The sequence below is a fragment of the Coffea arabica genome, chromosome 2e, assembly GCF_036785885.1.
Source record: "Coffea arabica cultivar ET-39 chromosome 2e, Coffea Arabica ET-39 HiFi, whole genome shotgun sequence".
NCBI classification, from domain to species: domain Eukaryota; kingdom Viridiplantae; phylum Streptophyta; class Magnoliopsida; order Gentianales; family Rubiaceae; genus Coffea; species Coffea arabica.
Window position 1 is genome coordinate 15,337,667 of NC_092313.1, and position 18,410 is coordinate 15,356,076.

At 35.2% G+C, this 18,410-nt stretch overlaps 2 protein-coding genes across 5 annotated transcripts; both read left to right on the plus strand.

The window, feature by feature from the left end:
* The first annotated feature begins 674 nt into the window (after positions 1–674).
* LOC140036714 (synaptotagmin-1-like) lies at positions 675–10,093 on the plus strand. Of its 3 annotated transcripts, XM_072079196.1 has the most exons (13): positions 945–1,255; positions 1,567–3,319; positions 3,608–3,706; positions 3,792–3,842; positions 4,124–4,247; positions 5,342–5,460; positions 5,547–5,648; positions 6,372–6,446; positions 6,885–6,961; positions 7,066–7,312; positions 7,391–7,741; positions 8,478–8,609; positions 9,644–10,093. In XM_072079196.1, the coding sequence occupies exons 6-13, from the start codon at positions 5,344–5,346 to the stop codon at positions 9,773–9,775; spliced, it is 1,233 nt and encodes a 410-aa protein (XP_071935297.1). In that variant the 5' UTR covers positions 945–1,255; positions 1,567–3,319; positions 3,608–3,706; positions 3,792–3,842; positions 4,124–4,247; positions 5,342–5,343; the 3' UTR covers positions 9,776–10,093. The 3 variants fall into 3 exon arrangements, with proteins under 3 accessions (XP_071935295.1, XP_071935297.1, XP_071935296.1); XM_072079194.1 differs by lacking the exon at positions 1,567–3,319 and having other exon boundaries at positions 675–1,255; XM_072079195.1 differs by lacking the exons at positions 1,567–3,319; positions 5,547–5,648 and having other exon boundaries at positions 986–1,255.
* A 2,067-nt stretch (positions 10,094–12,160) lies between these two features.
* On the plus strand, positions 12,161–18,058 carry LOC113731144 (L-ascorbate peroxidase 3-like). 2 transcript variants are annotated; one of them, XM_027256236.2, is made up of 9 exons: positions 12,161–12,460; positions 12,582–12,706; positions 13,349–13,398; positions 14,551–14,616; positions 14,715–14,763; positions 15,760–15,842; positions 15,934–16,013; positions 16,107–16,209; positions 17,628–18,058. In XM_027256236.2, the coding sequence occupies exons 1-9, from the start codon at positions 12,345–12,347 to the stop codon at positions 17,823–17,825; spliced, it is 870 nt and encodes a 289-aa protein (XP_027112037.2). In that variant the 5' UTR covers positions 12,161–12,344; the 3' UTR covers positions 17,826–18,058. The 2 variants fall into 2 exon arrangements, with proteins under 2 accessions (XP_027112037.2, XP_071935299.1); XM_072079198.1 differs by having other exon boundaries at positions 17,587–17,858.
* Positions 18,059–18,410: the final 352 nt, after the last annotated feature.

Here is an 18,410-nt window from a genome sequence, read left to right on the forward strand (position 1 = left end):
AAACTTAGTGTATTGACCGAAAATACCGTTCTCCTTATGTGAAAAAAGTAGAAGAAAATGTGGAATCATAAGATGAGATACCATACAAGTTAAATCATGCTTTATGTGTGATTTTTTTTGGGGCGTGTTTGAAAATTTATTACTATAATATTTTTAGTTAATTTTACATACATTGATAATATATATATCATCATAGTTAGATGCACGATATAATTATAAAATTTAAAATTTAAATTTAAATTCAGTCAATGATTATATATCTAACGGCAATAGTGTATACATAGTCAATAAGTGCATACAAGATTAAACTTAATTTTTATTGATAAATGTATATGTATGACCAAAAAAATAATTAAAAAAATGTTTAAAGTTTTTCAAAAATATTAGCAATCCAAAACGAAAATCAATTTTTTGTGACTTTTAACATGATTTGGCAATCACTAACAATTACAAAATAACAAAGTGATCGATTCTTCACTGTACTATATGCCATGTTGTTAATCATCGACTACAGCTTATTACACGGAATACATCTTGGGACGGGATTCTGATAATTGATGGTCCGAATAAAGATTTGAGTTTGAAATTGAATGAAGGGAATTAATGGCGAGGATATCTTTCAATTGGTGATATCATTTAATATATATATTGATTGCATCGAGAGCACTTGCGCCGAGGAGTTTTGGAAAGACCGCCAGCTTTGAATCCACAGGCACGCAAGCACCAAACCAAAACAATTCTCAGTGGGACACGTCGGTGGTTCCAATTTCCAAACCCCCGAACCAAAACGTGCTTACCTTATCAATCTTAACGCCAAACGCTTCTATTCTATTCTTTGCACCCCTGAGTGAGCAAAGGATAAACGAATCATCGCCTTCCTTTTAAATGACATTTACGGACACGCTTTTCTTAACGTCACTCGAGGACATAGAAGTCATTTTGGTTTATTAAACTCTTTCCTCTCTCTCTCTCTCTCTCTCTCTCTCTCTCTCTCTCTCTCTTTCAACTATGCTGGTGAGTGTGGGAGGACCCTCTTTGAACTTTCGGAGGAATTGATGCGACCTCGTTTTGAAATGGGAATTCGGTAGGAGAAAAAGGAAGAAAATTCTTGTTGATTCGAGTTGGATTTAGCTTGAATGTTGAGATGGGTTTCTTGAGTACTTTACTGAGTTTATGTGGATTTGGAGTTGGAGTTTCTTCTGGGCTTGTGGTTGGTTACTTCTTGTTCATCTACTTCCAACCCACTGATGTTAAGGTCCTTGATTCTGCTCCCTTTTTTGTTTTGTTGTTTCACTTTGTGGATTACGTATAAGTTTTAGTTTTTGCATCGCGGCGATGTCTCCTTGTTTTCGTGCTTTAGTTAATTTGCTAAAACATATGGGCGTCTGGCTCTGCAAATTTCTGGTTTTCTAGTGAACTTTGTGTTTTGGCTACTCGGTTTATTATCCAGAAGTTCTAAATTTTTAAAGTTCCACGGAGTTGGGTGTGTAGATTCTATGTCTTCTGTTGTCGATTTATTAGCAACCCGCTTCTCCATTGTTAATGATTGGAATATTGCTTGTGCAGGGCACCGGTGGGGGACTTCAAATTTTTTAGAAAATGTTTAGGATCATTATTAACCCTGTTAAGCATGAAAACAAAATAAGTTTTTCTCATTTTGATCTTTTTTTTTTTTTTTTTGGTAAGCATCTCATTTTGATCACGATTAACTTGATACAGCTATTAATCATTTGGTATGCCGTGCACATTTTTTTTGATTTTTAGCCGGGGAGGAGTCGGAAGGAAGAGAGGGGACGGTGAAGGCGGATGGAGAGAGTGAGAATGGACCCTCTCCCGCATGTGAGGAATGAAAATCGTTAAACTGTCTTGGGATAATACCTGATTTTCAGACACTTGCTATCCTTTTTTTTTTTTTATGATATTAGATGGGTTTTAGATTCTAGCATGAGTATCAGATTAATGTCCCTTGTGCTGGGAAGACGTTAAAGTTGTAGGATGAAAAAGAATTCGTATTCATGTTTGGTCTATGACAATGCCTTCTCTCCCTTCCTCTCTTAGGTTCCGTTTGATAAAACTGAATCTGAATTCTGAAATCTGAATACTGAAGCAATTAATTTACTGAATTTTAAGTACTGAAAAGAAATATATGAATGTCTGAATTTTAATGTAAACTTATTTATACTGTGTGATAAATATTTATAACTGAATGTTTCATAAGTTTAATTTGATAATTTTGCCCTTATATCTTTTCATTCAAAAAAGAAATAGAACCTATGATTTAATTAGTTTAAAATTTTTAGGTATGAAAATGATAATATTTATTTTTAAATCAAATCAATATAAAAGATGAAATATATTATAGGAGGAGTATCGAGAAGATGTGAAAGTCATTAAAAAGGGGTAAAAGAGAAACAGTAAATTGTTAAATAGAGAATATCAGGTTGTTTAATTAGATAAGAATTTTGAACATAATTAACAAATAAGGGTATATTTGGTAGATAAGATAAGGTAGTTGAAGTAATTATATTGATTCTTATCAGAATTAAGCATTCAGTTAGGATTCTTGTGCTGAAAAAAATACACACAAGTTCAGCAGATGGATTTTTATTTATCAAACACTCAAAACATTTGAATGTCTGAAAAGGTTCAGTTTCAACACTTTTTTATGTTATCAAACAGACCCTTAGTCTGGAATGGGAAATGATGTTTGGAGGGAGAGTATGGACTGAAATCCGGAATGTAGCTAGTGTTGCATACAACATGATCACCTACAAGGAATGTGACGAGTGAGTGCATTTTAGCTGAATGGATGATTTAGTGCGTGATGGTTTGCTTAAAAACTCTATTTACTTGAGAGAAATAACTACTTGGAATCTAAGTTGTTACAGTCAGATGACTAGCTTGTCTAGAACAATGTAGGTGTGGAGCTTAACTACAAGTGTGCAAAATGGAATCCTGAATTCTGCTGAATGGCAAAGCCAACTTCAGTTCTATCTTTTGTCCTTGGTGTTTTTTTTAGGGGGGGAGGGGGTTGGTTTTGTGGGGTGTTACAGGATGGTGCTAATTAACTGGTCTAATTTAAGAATGAAAACATTATTTATATTGACTGGGAGTAATCATCGAAAGCTTGTTTTGTGCTACATCTGATAATGATTTTCCAGCAAGGGCAAAAGCCAATTTTAGTATTAAAGGGGTCTAATTAAAGAACGATAACCTTGATTATGGTAAGTGGGAACGAAGGAGGAGGTGAAGCATGAGAGTGACAGTCCAAGATGTTGTGCTGAGATTGATGGGTGTAGGAAGGCTATGAAAGGATCAGGTAGGGTTAATAGCTCATTTAGAATTTGCTGCCCCATCAAGGGAGCTAGATGTTTTTCCATTTGTATTTCAGAATTAACTCGGACAAGTAAAAATTGTGATATTCCTTCAGATTCTTTTACTCTTGTGCTGTGTTCAAAAATGAAATCTCATGGAAGAATAGACCCATCTATTATTTGTGTCAGTTTTGTTTCATGACATGATTTTGACTCCTGGATTCATGAGGATCCCACCTATTATTTGTGTCAGTCTTGTTGCATGACATGATTTTGACTCCTGGATTCATCAGGATCCCGTTATTCGCCCATTGGTTGAGCATGACTCCGAAAGTCTGCAGAAATTGCTCCCTGAAATACCTCTTTGGGTCAAAAATCCAGATTATGATCGTGTATGTATCTTGCAACATTTACTTTTCTTTGATTGGTATATTCCTTGGTTTCTTAAGACTTATCATCATTTGTGCTTCTATATAGGTTGACTGGCTGAACAAGTTTCTTGAGTATGTGTGGCCTTATCTAGACAAGGTAGGTATCATTATCATTACTAGAAGTGTTTCCTATTTTCTTTACACACACACACACATATATTTACATAGACATATACATCTACATATACATATATACATACATACATATACACACATATTCATGATTTATGCTGTCCTATCAAATTGTGCATCAGTTATCCAAGTCTTATGCTACTGGATATACCAATGAAAGACAAAAAACTATCAGTTTTTGCTAAATGTTTCTTTTAAAGAAAACAAAACACTATCTGCTTGTTCCCAACCGTTTCTCTTGTTTAGGCAATTTGCAAGACTGCAAAGAACACCGCAAAACCCATTATTGCTGAGCAAACCGCAAAGTACAATATTGAATCTGTTGAGTTTGAAACATTAACTCTTGGGTCACTTCCACCTACTTTGCAAGGTACGTGAATGTTGTCTGTGTTGTGATCTATTCCCATTGTTTTTAGGCATCTCTTTGCCAGAAGGTTTATGAAGTTTAATGTGCTGACCTTGCCCCTGCATTTTATGAAAATCTTTTCCATTTAGTCACACTAGTTTTAAAAAGATTTTTTGGAGGTTATGGAAATTAACAAAGATTACTTGCTTTATTTGCACACGTTCACTCTAGAACTGTTATTCTGTGATACTTTTGCAACTTCCAGTTAGAATGCAATACAAACAAGCAAGCTATGACTGCACCAGGCACTTACTAAAGAAAATAAAGAAGAGAATCTGGATATCCTTTTTAGCTCGTACTTATGGCATTTGCAAGTTGTTACTCATATTAAGTAAAGTGTCACATTACTTCTGGCATACTGGCAAGTTGTCACATAATTTGCAGTGGCTGTTTACCCTAGCCCTAAGGTTCTTCAGCAATGGTCAGGGTAGCACTTTAGGGCTCTGGGATATAGTATTAATGCCATTCAATGAGAGATATTTATGAAAATGCTCATGCCTATGTTTGGATGTTTGACAAGAAAGAAAAGTGGTTGAGAAACTGCTTAAAGGTTTTTGCTAAATGGCAAGTATATAGCAGTGATTAGCTTCGAACGAGAATTAGTATGGTCAAATACAGAAAATCTATGGCAAGGATTTGCCAAGCTTTGTTTTCCTCCTGTTGTCAAAGAGATAACACACTTAAATGTTGGCATATTGAGAGTAAATAAAGATACAGATACTTGTCTGTACCTCAATATTTTCTTTCTCATGGTATCATTTATTTGAAGTTTGTGGTCTGCATATTTGATGTACATTTAACCTGAACTTGCTGTGTAACCTTTGTATCTGACTGTTGCATGCACCAAAAAAACTTTTTTTTTGGGATTACAACACTTGTGGTTGCATCTTTTCTCCAATCCTCATTTTCTTTTCTTCACCCTTCTTTTTGTGCATTTGAAAGAAAAAATTTATCCGAAACTCCTTGGTTTTTATCTGTTTGAGATGTGCTCTGAATCACTTGTGTAGAAGGTTGTCCCTCTCAAGGTTCTTTTTTTTGTTTAATCTTATTTTTGTAAGGTATGAAAGTCTATTTAACCGATGAAAAGGAGTTGATAATGGAACCATCCATCAAATGGGCGGCTAATCCTAATATCACTGTTGTGGTCAAAGCATATGGGCTGAAAGCTACTGTTCAGGTGTTGTAGTTGTTTGAATACTGATGCTTCATGTTCATGTGTTGCTTGTTTCTTAGTAGATGCGCAACCTCATTTTTGAATTTCAGGTAGTAGATTTCCAAGTTTTTGCTGCACCACGTATTACCTTGAAGCCTCTGGTTCCAAGCTTTCCATGCTTTGCCAAAATTTTTGTGTCACTCATGGAGAAGGTTTGTGAATCTATTAGCAAATCAAAGTGATTTTAAAATGAAACAGTACTGTACCCTGATTTATAGATTAATGTATAGATATCTTCACCACAAGGATGTGATTTTTATCACATTCAGCTGTTTAGAAAGCATAAAGAATATACAATGTCTTCAGTCACCCAATAGCCCCTAATTGTACGGTACTATGCTTACCAGATTGAAGATTGTGAGTCTGACCAAATTTTCTGTTGAAAGAATTTCTTTTTCAACTGCTAAGTGTGGTAGGATAAGATTTTACATGGGCCCCTTCATGGTTTTATTGGTTAGGTGTTTTTCTTTTAGTTGGATTGTGCAATACTATGCTTACCAGATTGAAGATCTGTGAACACGACCAAGTTTTCCTGTTGAAAGAATTTCTTTTTCAACTGCTAAGTGTGGTAGGATAAGGTTTTACATGGGCCATTTGATGGTTTTATATGGTAGGTGTTTTTCTTTTAGTTGAATTGAGAAAAGAGAAATTGAAGCCCATGGATTTTGCTCTCCTTTCTCTGATGAAAGGTCTAAATTTGTGGCTATTTATGAAGGGAATTTGATCAGAATTCAATCACTTGACTCATAGATACAGATCAATTGTGTTGTTTGCTTGTGTGATATAGGGTTTTCCCATATGGATTAGGATGCATTTATCTGTACAATTGAGAAACTTTTCCTGTTCATCCTGCTTTCATTTACTTGGTTTTACAGCCACACGTTGACTTTGGGCTGAAGCTCTTAGGGGCTGATCTTATGTCAATCCCAGGGCTGTATAGGTTTGTCCAGGTATGATCCCACCGCCAAAACCCTTTTCTTGTTGTTTTTGTTGATTACGTGCAAGATTTTATGGTCTTGATAAGGTAGACTTTGCATTCTATTATTGCTCTAAGGGCATGGGATTAGCATTACATTATTTGATTTTTAACTGGAACTTGAACCTGTGCTAACTAAATTTTACTATATCAATTCTACAAAAAAATTGCGAATGTTTCCTAAAGTTCAATTATAGTGCTAGTGAAAGGTTTCCTAAAGTTCAATTATTTCCTGAATCACCTTGGGGGTCTAATCGTTAGTTTAACCTCCTGTATGAGGATTGAGAAATTGTTTGTTTTCAACCTCTTTTCTATTATTATTGTTATTTTTTAATGGAGCTAACTCCGGGATATATGTTGATTTACTTTCTAATTATAAAGTGCTAACAGGTGTAATATGTATTATCTCCAGGATATTATTAAAGATCAAGTAGCTAGCATGTATCTGTGGCCTAAGACCCATGAGGTTCAAATTCTGGATCCTACAAAGTATGGTAACTCTTATTGATTTTCAAGTTTACATATCTTCTGATTTGACTTAGTGACTGGCTATCTTCTACACATTAAAAAGATTAATGCATTTGTACCTTTAGAGCCATGCAGAGGCCTGTTGGAATTCTCCATGTGAAGGTTTTGAGGGCAGTAAAGCTGAGAAAGAAAGATCTATTGGGTGCATCTGATCCTTATGTAAAATTAAAGCTCACTGAGTCAAAACTTCCTTCCAAGAAGACAACTGTGAAGCATAAGAATTTAAACCCCGAATGGAATCAAGAATTCACTATGGTTATCAAAGATCTGGAATCACAGGTGCTTGAGCTTAGCGTGTATGATTGGGAGCAGGTATAGACCTTAAGGCATGGCTTCGTACTTCTAATACTTGGAATTGTTTTTAACCTCAGCTTGTTATTCCTTTCTCAGATTGGAAAACATGACAAGATGGGAATGAATGTAGTTCCTATGAAGGAACTTACTCCTGATGAGCCAAAGGTTTTGACGTTGACTCTATTGAAGAGCATGGATCCAAATGACGTTTCAAATGATAAGGAACGAGGGCAGATCATGGTGGAATTAACATACAAACCTTTCAAGGAGGATGATTTGCCAAAAGATTTTCAGGAATCAGGCACTGTGCTAAAGGCCCCAGAAGGAACACCACCTGGTGGAGGTGTTCTTGTGGTTATCGTCCATGAAGCCCAAGATGTAGAAGGAAAGCACCACACTAATCCATATGCACGGATTATATTCAGAGGGGAGGAAAGAAAAACTAAGGTACAAAGCCCCAGCACTCTTCTTTTTATCTTCTTCCTTTTGTTCAATGCTAGAGAAGGCAGTTTGGTTGAATGATGTAATTCTTGGACAAGTAGCTAATCCTTTATGCTTAATGTTGTAGAAGACATCTTCATTTGTAATGCGGGAGCACTTTTTCCCTCTGGAGACAGCGGGGCATTAATATGCTATCTTAGGAGTTAAGTTCTATGCATGAGGGTTGTTTCTTTTTTGGGTAAAAGGAAGTCTTACTTTTAACTATCTCCCTATGAAAGTTACATTGGGACAACCCTTTTCTCTTTACCTCAAACCTTTTTTTTTCCTCTTTTAATTTAAGAAATCTTTTTACATTTTTTGAGACTAGTATCCAGTACTCCACAAACTCAGCTACAACTAAAACTGCTTAATCAGGGAAACTCAAAGAAAACAAATAATCCACTTCTATTCAGCACTAAGCAAAAAATGCTACGAGACAATCCCCACTCAATAGTCTACAACTAATTTTTGTGCTTCCTTCTGACTCCCTTCCGGCTTCAAGTAGCATATCTTAACATTGGGACGAATTATATGGTACTCCTTTAACTTTTCTGTTTTACTGGTGGCCTTAAAATTCTATAAGTGACTCTGCAATATTGTCAGACACAATGCGAGTGGTGAGAGTTTTAGCTATTTATGGTGCTTAATAAGATTATTACTGATTAAGTGCCCATTAAATTCTTTTGGTCTGCCTCTGATGCAGCATATAAAGAAGAACAGAGATCCAAGGTGGGAGGAGGAGTTCCTGTTCATGTTAGATGAGCCTCCGGTGAATGACAGGCTTCATGCAGAAGTATTGAGCACTTCATCAAGGATAGGTCTATTGCACCCAAAGGTATCTGAGGCAAATATTCTCATTTATGCAATAGTAACACAAAAGTTTGCAGAACGCAAGGCAACAGGTCAAACACTGAATGGTAAAATGTGTTCCTCAAAAGATAGAAGTCCATGGTAAAAGTTTTAGATAGTAAAACATGATGTTTGGTGTGTTCGTAGCCTATGGTAAAAGTTGGTATATGAGAACCATGATTGTGGTTCGCATTCTTGTCCTTGTTTGAAACTTTTATAAGCATGGTGAGATGACAAAATGAAGTTGCAGTAGGGTTTAAAAATTTTTATGTTGATTTTCTCCTGGAAATAATAATTTTCGTGCTGTCCGCCTATTTGAAAGGTTTTCATGATAAATATGGTTCATTTAGTATGTGTTTCTGTGCTATAATTGGTGGGAAATTGTACTTGTTGTTTAAACTGTTATTGTTTTATATGATTTTTGGGTTACTTGGCAAGAAAAGGAATATCTTGTCAGTTTAGTTTCTTAAATCTGTTGTTGCTAAAAGAAGAATTGATGCCTTATTATTATTAATTTTTTGTTTTGCGTTGGAGAGTTATTTAGATTAGGGGGCCAGATGGGGTTTTGTGCTGCAATGTTTCTAATAGAGTCTTTGGCAATACTACTACTATAAAGTCATTGGTAATTCTCCTTTTGCGATTAATGATCATTGAAGCAATCCTAGTTTTATTAATAAAGTAGGGATATGAATCATATGATCATGTAGGAAAAAGAGGAGGGATTTTGGGGAAGGGGGTGGGAAAAACAATTGGTGCCTTCCCATTTTGGAACTGTAAAATGGTGAAGCGCAGATTTTGGTACAAGGTTGGCAGAAGTATTGCAACAGTGTAGAATAGAGTATTGACTGCGAGTCTTTAGTCTTTGCTCACGCCATGTGGTTTTATACTGATAATATTTTAGTCTAAGCATTTGATGCACTTTCCTTTCTTAATACTTCATCACATCAAAACTTTCCTTTCTTGACACTACTTCATCACGAAAAGTGACACTACCTTCTGGTAATTTGTTTTCAAATTTAGGAATCCTTGGGATATGTTGATATCAGCCTGTCGGATGTTGTTAGCAACAAAAGGATCAACGAGAAGTTCCATCTAATAGATTCCAAGAATGGGCGAATTCAAATTGAGCTGGAATGGAGGGAAGCATCTTAAGCTTGAGATTCCAACAATCAGAATGCAGAAATGTCTTGAATTTCGTTCGTAGTGGTGATTTGATGGCTGAGGATGTCACCTTCTTTATCTTGGTCTTGACACAGACGAACATTACATGTTTGTTGTTTGTTCATAGTGATGCCAATAAAAGCTCGTTTTGCTTCCATTTTTTTAGCCTGCTTACTTCTTGTTCTCAGAAAATCATGGGCAACTCTTTTATATATATATTTTAGATTCACGTCTTCCATGTATTGAATATTGTACTAATATTAAGAGTTATAGGATTTAAATTGAAGGGATGTGAATTTTCGACTCTAATGTTAAATTAATTACTGAATTACCGGTGAAGATCTTTTCTTACATCTGTGAAGATTTTGCTCTGGAAAGCCTTGTGATAAATTAGGATCATTAGGATTGGCTGTTTCCCAAGTGAGTGGCTGTATCATGAAAGACGTCGAAATTTTTTTTAAAAAAAAAAAAAAAAAAATCCATTTAACCATTGCCCTTCCCTCTTAACTCGTAAGGCCGAGACTATGCTGTCCGTTTTTTGTTTTTTTTTTTTCCCTCGGAGAAAACTTACTGGTTCGACGTTACCTCTCTTCCAAGCTACTACTAGTATTTATTATTCTCTTGTGGAGAACATGCATAGCGGTAAAAATGTGCATAGATTATTCACTTGATAGTCTCTAACTTGATTCTAGTCAGTCATATGCCATTTTTTTGAATATGCAAAAATTATTCACTCAATATATGTATTCATCTTTCTTTCTCTCTGTTTTATTTCGGTTTGAGGGAGACAACTTGATAAAAGTTACATGGACGTATAATTCTTTTGGTTCTACATGAGGGAGGAAAATGGAAGGAAGGGTCCGATGATCAAATTTAGAATATCACCGATTACTTGGTCAATGCCCGAAACAGCTCAATTGAATTCTGGGAACAAACGAACGTTTTACTTGGGTAATGATATGTACCTATAGTTTCTTCTTTCTTGTACAAAATCAAATTTGGAGTATTTCTTACATCGAATGGCACATAAATAGTTGTAGCAGGCAACATACACAAGACATGGTAGAAATGTGTAAGAAAGTAAACAGAAAGGGTGTGTGAAAAATTGAAGAGTGGAAGTTCACCTTCACCCATGTGCGTGCCTTTTGGTGCAGGCCAGTAAGGAGGGGGCTATTCCTAATTTCGCTTTTAGAGAATAATGCAATTTTGGTCACTAATGTTTTAAGTGTGAGATAAATTGGCATGTATACATCTACATATACATATATATACATATATATATATATGTAATCCCTAAATTATTTAATTTTGACCAAGTTAATTTATAAAGTTGCATGACAGATTTAGGAAAATTCATAAAAAAGTATAAAATAAGGGCAAATATTACAAATGCAATACAAAACATACTATAAATATTACAAAATTGTCAAAATTCAAATAAATTGACAGCGTAAGGTATTCAATTTTGGATAAATGAGGACAACTGGTAGAATTTGCAAATTTATTAATGAATTGAATTAAATTTTGTGCGCATGCTTCGTTTCATAAAAATACATTAAGTAATTTAATTTCCACATAAATTGTATAATATTAGCCGCGAATGCAATTGATCATCTTAGAGTAGAAATAATCTAGTAATAGTACACGTATTAAAGTGATTTGCAAGTTGTAAAACTTATTTGCATAAATTTTTTAGTGGATGATATGCAGAAAACTGATGTTCTAAATTTCTATGTGCAGAAAACTAAGTAAAACACAAAAAAAAAAATGACACATATTTTTACATTTGTTATCATTTTTCACAGTTCATAATTTTTAATTAATTTTTATGATCTTTATGTATTATGTTTAATCTTTTCTTAATCTTAATGATTTTCTTCCTCCTCCTATGCAACATAAGGCACAAATTTGATCAAAATCAAATATTTTAGGGACTAACAATTTTTTAGGTCCAAATTTGAAGGACTAAATTTATTTTGCCCGAACCAAATTGGTTGAAATTGAATACTCTGAAGACTATGACTAGACCATATAAATATATAATTGCAACTTTTTCCCATATCCATTTGGAAAGGTGGGGAGTGGGTCAAGGGAACCAATCAAATAAAATCTCAATTCTGATTTGTACCTCATTTTTTGTTTGTTCGGGTTATTTTTTTCAAAAACAAGTTTTTCAAATATAATACTACACTAATAGATAATAAGTTAAAAAATATTATATTCATATAATATATTAAATATTTTAAGATTTTTTTATATATATTCTTACAGTAAAATTTTTTAAAAAAATCCAAAAAAAACAGCTAATAAAATTTTTTAAAGACATTCAAAAAAAAAAACAGCTAATTAAAAAACAGTAAAATTTTACTTACCTCTCTCCCTCTCTCTCTTTTTTTACGTCATCCGTGATCCATCAGGAAGCAGTGGCGGCAGCGGAATAGGCAGTCAACATTCGTTGGCAGTTTAGTGTGTCATACAGTTAAAAAAAAGTAGAAAAGAAAAACCTTATCGGATAACAAATTGGTTGATCCGTCGGAGAGGAGAAGCTAATTGAGCGGAGATGGCGAAGGCGTTTGTGGTGGATGCGGAGTACCTGAAAGAAATCGACAAGGCTCGTCGTGACCTTCGCGCTCTTATCTCCAGCAAGAACTGCGCTCCTATCATGCTTCGCCTGGCGTACGCCTCTCTCTCCCTCTCCCGTTCCTCTGTATTTGTACTGCTTCTTTTGTTAGTAGAATTATTTTGTTAAGGATAATTGAAAGACATCTCCATTCTTCTATGTTGTTTTGCGTTGTAGATGGCACGATGCAGGAACTTATGATGTCAACACCAAAACTGGAGGTCCAAACGGTTCTATTCGGAACGAGGAAGAGTACTCTCACTCCGCTAATAGTGGCTTGAGAATTGCTCTCAATTTTTGTGGTAATTCCTATCTTCTTTCTTTCCTTGCTTCTTGTTTTGGTTTTGTATATTGGTTTAATATCCTGCTCCTTGCTCTACTAGTGGAAGAATTAATTATTTAAAAAAAAATTGAAGATCAAAATAGAAAGGCTTCCGTGCTGTATTTGTCTGCTTTTCATCTCCATCATCTACCGTTTTTTTTAGTCTTGTTAGCTCAGCTCGTCGACTCATTGGTGCTAATAATCTGATTTATCATCGGTTAGTGATTGTGCATCCGGGTTTCGGATTTTCAATTGGTAATTTTACTGATTGTAACATGAAAGTTTGATTAGGAGCTGCCAACTCTAGCTTTGATAGTTCTTATTTCTACTTGTGCTTTCGATTGTCTTCGAATTTGGGTTAAACCTGCCTGTACAGCGTAAATCTTTCAGCAATGTACAGGTAATGAAGTGAAACGAAGAGGAGGAGGCAAATACTATATCCAGATATATAAATTGATTTCAGTGATGCGTTTCATCAGTACACAAGCTGAACTTCTTTCCCTCGTCCTTTCTTTGGAGGGATGTGTTGGGAAGGGTGGCATATAGGGGTGTTCTTTGTAATGTTCTTGAGATTAAATTTCTGTTTCATTTATAATTGGGACCTTTCCTTTCCTGGTCACAGAAGAAGTGAGGTCTCGGCATCCAAAGATTACTTATGCGGACCTTTACCAGGTGATTATCTATAATTTTCTTTTAAAATTTCATTTGTTACTCATGGAAAAGTGAATTTGGTGCAGTATCACGCAATCTTTTCCAGTATATATTCTGTTGTCAATATTGGAGAAGGAAAATATTAGCATCTATATCAACTAAATGGGGCACATTTCTGTAGTAATTGCTAAAACTGTATGGATTCTGGAAAAATAATGATCTCAGTTGAGTCGTAAAAATCCATCTTACTTGTGAAAGACTGCAGCTATGAACTTTCTTAATTTTTAGGTCAAAATACCTTCTTTTCTGGCATTGTAAAAGAGATAGGGAAAGAAAATCACAACTCCATTAGAGCAAAGAGCAACAAAGAAGAGAACCCTCACCACCTATGTTCAATATTTACAAGTGCCCAAGACAAAGTAAAGAACGAATCTGTGTTTCTAGACCCATCTTTTAGAAACAAGTTTTTGACAAACTTCAAACATGTTTTCCAACCATCTTTGTATCTCACATACACATTTGCTAATTAAGATGCTACAGAAAAATTGTTTTAGAAACACCTCAGAAAACAAGCATCCAAAAGGAGGTAATTTTTTAGCTGAGCCATAAGCAATTGATAATTGATTATTTTCTGTGAGACTTATTCATTGAGATGGAAGTTCAGGTGTAATTTGCTGATTCTCTTCAGCATTGAGTTGTGCATTCTTTGACAGTAACTGACACAAGATATTCTGCTGCACTTGAATAACAAAGAGCAGAGGCATAACCCTCATGTCATCGTTATTTGTGATACAAAATCAGATGATGTGTCTGGATTGGGATTAGAATATCTCTTCATTAGTTAGGACAATGGTTGGTTACTAAATTTGGCTTTTCAACCACACACCTTTAGAATAAGTCTTAATGATGGATATAGTTTCTTGTGGATGTCCAATGATCTAGAGCTGTATATTTACTTTAATTTCAAGGGACCTTTCACATTCTTTCTAGCTCTTTGATGTTTCAGTTCTGGTGTTCTTTGTTTGGAAAGATTTGTGTACTGAAAATGATTTTTCCAGCTAGCAGGGGTATTGTATTTAGGCTTGTGTTGCATATTGAAGTAGTTCAGTTATGTGTTGAATAGGAGGTAACTCATCAAACTAGCTCATTCTAATCAACCAATTCTTTGTGTAGCTTGCAGGTGTTGTTGCTGTTGAAGTTACTGGTGGCCCCACCATTGATTTTGTTGCTGGTAGAAAGGTACCTTCATCACCTATCAGGAAGAGAAATCTATTTTTTCATCTTTATGTCATAATCTATACAGTAGGATGTTTAAGCCACTTCATTTACCCCTGCAGGATTCAATGATTTCTCCAAAAGAGGGGAGACTGCCTGATGCTAATAAAGGTTGATAGATGCATTTTTTTCCTGACAATTATATTTTACCAATTTATTCCACTCGCTTCTTTGGCATGTTTACCACTTGTCTCTTGATTTCAGAGCACATAATTAGCTTGCTACCCAGAAACCAGATTTTCTTTTAATAGACTTGTTCTGCACCGTACTGCTTCTAATCGTAAATAGCCTTTCCAATTGTAATGACTACACTATTGCTCAAAGTTTTATTATTTTTTATACTAATTGAATCCTACTATTAGCAGTCAAACATATTTTGTTTCATGCTTTATATGATGGAAACTAGGAGATACTATGGAAGCTTGTCACTCAGGAAGAGTGTGGTTACTTGATAATTCTGAATAGTGGGATAATTATCAAAATTGACTTTTAGGAGTGTTACATGTACTTCTTGCAGCTGCCTGTTTTACGCAAACATTGAACAGAAAATTTACGACTGCAACTTGGCCAAAGTACTTAAATCTGGATGCGTAATTTCTCGAAGCTAATTCTTAAATAGCATTTTCAGTAGATGCAGCTGAATTCCTGATAGTTGCTTTAATCTATTATCTTAGACCCCAGAAATTTTGATGGTAAAATCCATATGTTGAATTTGAGAAAGATAGCTTATTCTACTGGTCACCCCATTCTAAAAGGGTAAGGGGGAAAAAGAATATTAAGTAAATAATGGATTATGCAGTTATTTTTTTCGGTACTCTTGACATCTTGTTCTTCTCCAAATTCTGGTTATCATTATTGCATTGTGACATATCACTTTCATTTTAATATGGGCCATATAGTATTTTTGCAGTTTCTAGATTATTCCTCTTTTCTAACTAAGCTGTTTACGATGGAATTTATGTGGCCTATGCTTTCTTCTGCTCTTCCTATCTGGCGGAGCAAGACATTTGAGTGGCAGCTTATTTTGAACAGATATTTCGATGATGAGTCTTATAATATTTAGCAGTTTGGATTTGTAAAGCTTGTACTTTGATTTGTTGATAATAGGTGTACCACATCTGAGGGATGTTTTCTATAGGATGGGTTTGTCTGACAAAGATATTGTGGCCCTGTCAGGTGGCCACACGCTGGTAATTTATATTGCTTAACATAGTTTACGAACTTAAATCTCTTTTGCTGACATTTTACTGACAAAATGTTCATTATGATGATGTCTTTTAGGGGAGGGCACATCCAGAGAGATCGGGATTTGATGGCCCATGGACCAAGGAGCCACTTAAATTTGATAATTCATATTTTGTGTAAGAACTATCTAATTTTCTTTTCAGTAGATGAACTTATTTACTTTTTCTTGTTAGCTGCAATTTAGCTTGTTATTACTATTCTGTTTTCAGGGAGCTGCTTAAAGGAGAAAGTGATGGGCTGCTAAAACTTCCAACAGATATAGCTCTTCTGGAAGATCCTGAATTTCGCCGTTTAGTTGAGCTTTATGCTAAGGTAGTGTGGGATATTTAACCTATTTAGACTAAAGAAAAATCCTATAGTTCTACTGCCTCTCATTAATTGGTGCAAGTAACAGTGGGTGATGCTATCTGGATTTTTTATTGAACTCTTGAAAAGTGTCATATGTTGGTCAGTGCTTTTAAACCTGGACCATTAAGTGAAGCGGATGAGCTTCCGATTCACAGTTCAACCTGGTTCAAATTTTTTTTTTTTAATTTTTGAAAATATAGTATGAACTGGCTCAAAAGTTTTTGACTGGGTTTGACTGGTTCAATTGATTGTCAGGTCTTGCTAGTGAACTGGACCGGTGCCATGGCCGGTTTGCTGTTTGACCGGTCAAATCAGCCGGTCCGGTCCAATTTGCAAAACATTGATGTTGGTTGAAGACTGCATGAGCTCAATCTTTTAAGGACCTGAATATTGATTTTTAGGAGCCTTCATTGTTCTTTTTCAATAGTTGATTTTCTAAAAAGCAAAGTTATCACTAATATTAATGGTATACCTGGTTAATGGTTTAATTGGTAGTTTTTGAAGCTCATTGAACAAATTATAGATGAAAAACAAATTAGTTTAAGGGCCTGCTCTATGTATTGATATCTTTTTCCTGCCTGCAGTTTTGAAGCGATTTGCGTCTTCTAATAATTTGTTTTCCAATTAAAATCACATGGGAGTTAAGTTGTCCTTCTAGTTATAGATTTTTTCAAACTCCAATGTAGTGATTTGTAATTTAAACCTGAGTAATAATTTTGAAGTACAGCTGCTATATTATCTATGTTGTTGAGGTAACAAAAATCAATGTGTAGCTGCCAAACTTCTTTATGTTCCACGCAAGCTACTGCCACAAGGCAATTTTGATACAAGGATTGTGAGTGGATCAATTGACACTATTTTCTCTGATTCAGTTTCAATCTTATTTAACAATGATCAATCATGAGTAAATTGTCACAGTTTATGGTGTCTATACTTTTCATGTAGCCTTTGTATTATGGTTGGCACTCTGGGTTCAATTTGCTCTAGCAGTTTCTTGTACTTTAACATCTGTATGATTCATTTCATCATGAAAAAGCGAGCAGGTTATTTAACGATTGATTTATGTGCATCTTAACATTATTGAACGAGCTGGTTATTTTGTTGACTGTGAACTTGAACGTCTAATGAATAGGACATTAATGGATCATTCTTGTTTTATTTTTATGCCCAATGAAAATGCTGTCTCTTACTCTTGAATAGGATGTCAATTTACATGTATCCGTGTAAGTGATGATTTAATAATGCCAATGGCCGGTGCGGCTGTTGCTGGATTTCTGCTTTGGAAGCGCATTGAAGTTGATTATGGTGTTTTTGTTTGTTCATTATTCTCTTCGGTTTTAGCATGGTCACGCAGCTTGCCTGAGTGTTTTGGCGATATGCAGGATGAGGATGCCTTCTTCAGAGATTATGCTGTATCGCACAAGAAACTGTCTGAACTGGGTTTTACTCCACATTCCTCTGGCTCTAAGGCGACCGTGAAGGACAGCACCATATTGGTTCAAAGTGCTGTTGGAGTTGCTGTTGCTGCTGCAGTTGTGGTTCTCAGTTACTTGTATGAAGTCCGCAAAAAAATCAAGTAATGGGTTGGCTGCTTTATCTTTGACACACTCAAATCTTATCTTATCTTATTCAAACATGAACCGTGTCAGAATGCTCATATCTGCAAGGCACTCGGCATGCTCGTGTATTTACTTTTTTTTTTTTAAAAAAAAAAAAATTTACATTGATACATAATATTACCTACTAAAATAACATGATGAGGCTTCTGGTACCTACTCAATGAATTACACAATTCGGGTGAGTAATTAGCAAATCATTGTCCTTGTTCAATTGTCTGTTGAATGATATGCGGGCTTTCCAAACCGTCACTCTTGTTTTCAGTTGTCAAGGACGTGCAATCCACAATTGACGAGAGAGTGTGGGGTCTTTTCCGAAGATGGCTTGCTTGTTTTACATTACCCAAATTGCATGAGATTGATATTATGGACAAACCAAATTATTGGTTCACGCATGAACTTCCATTTATCTATAGTCTCCATGTGCAAATAATTGAGACTTGTTTGTACCTAACATTGTCGGGGTCGGTCACAGCCATTAGCTTGGTTTATACTGTCGATTAACCGGTACGCTCATACGTGAATCTGTTTGTCCCAACCCTTCTCTTT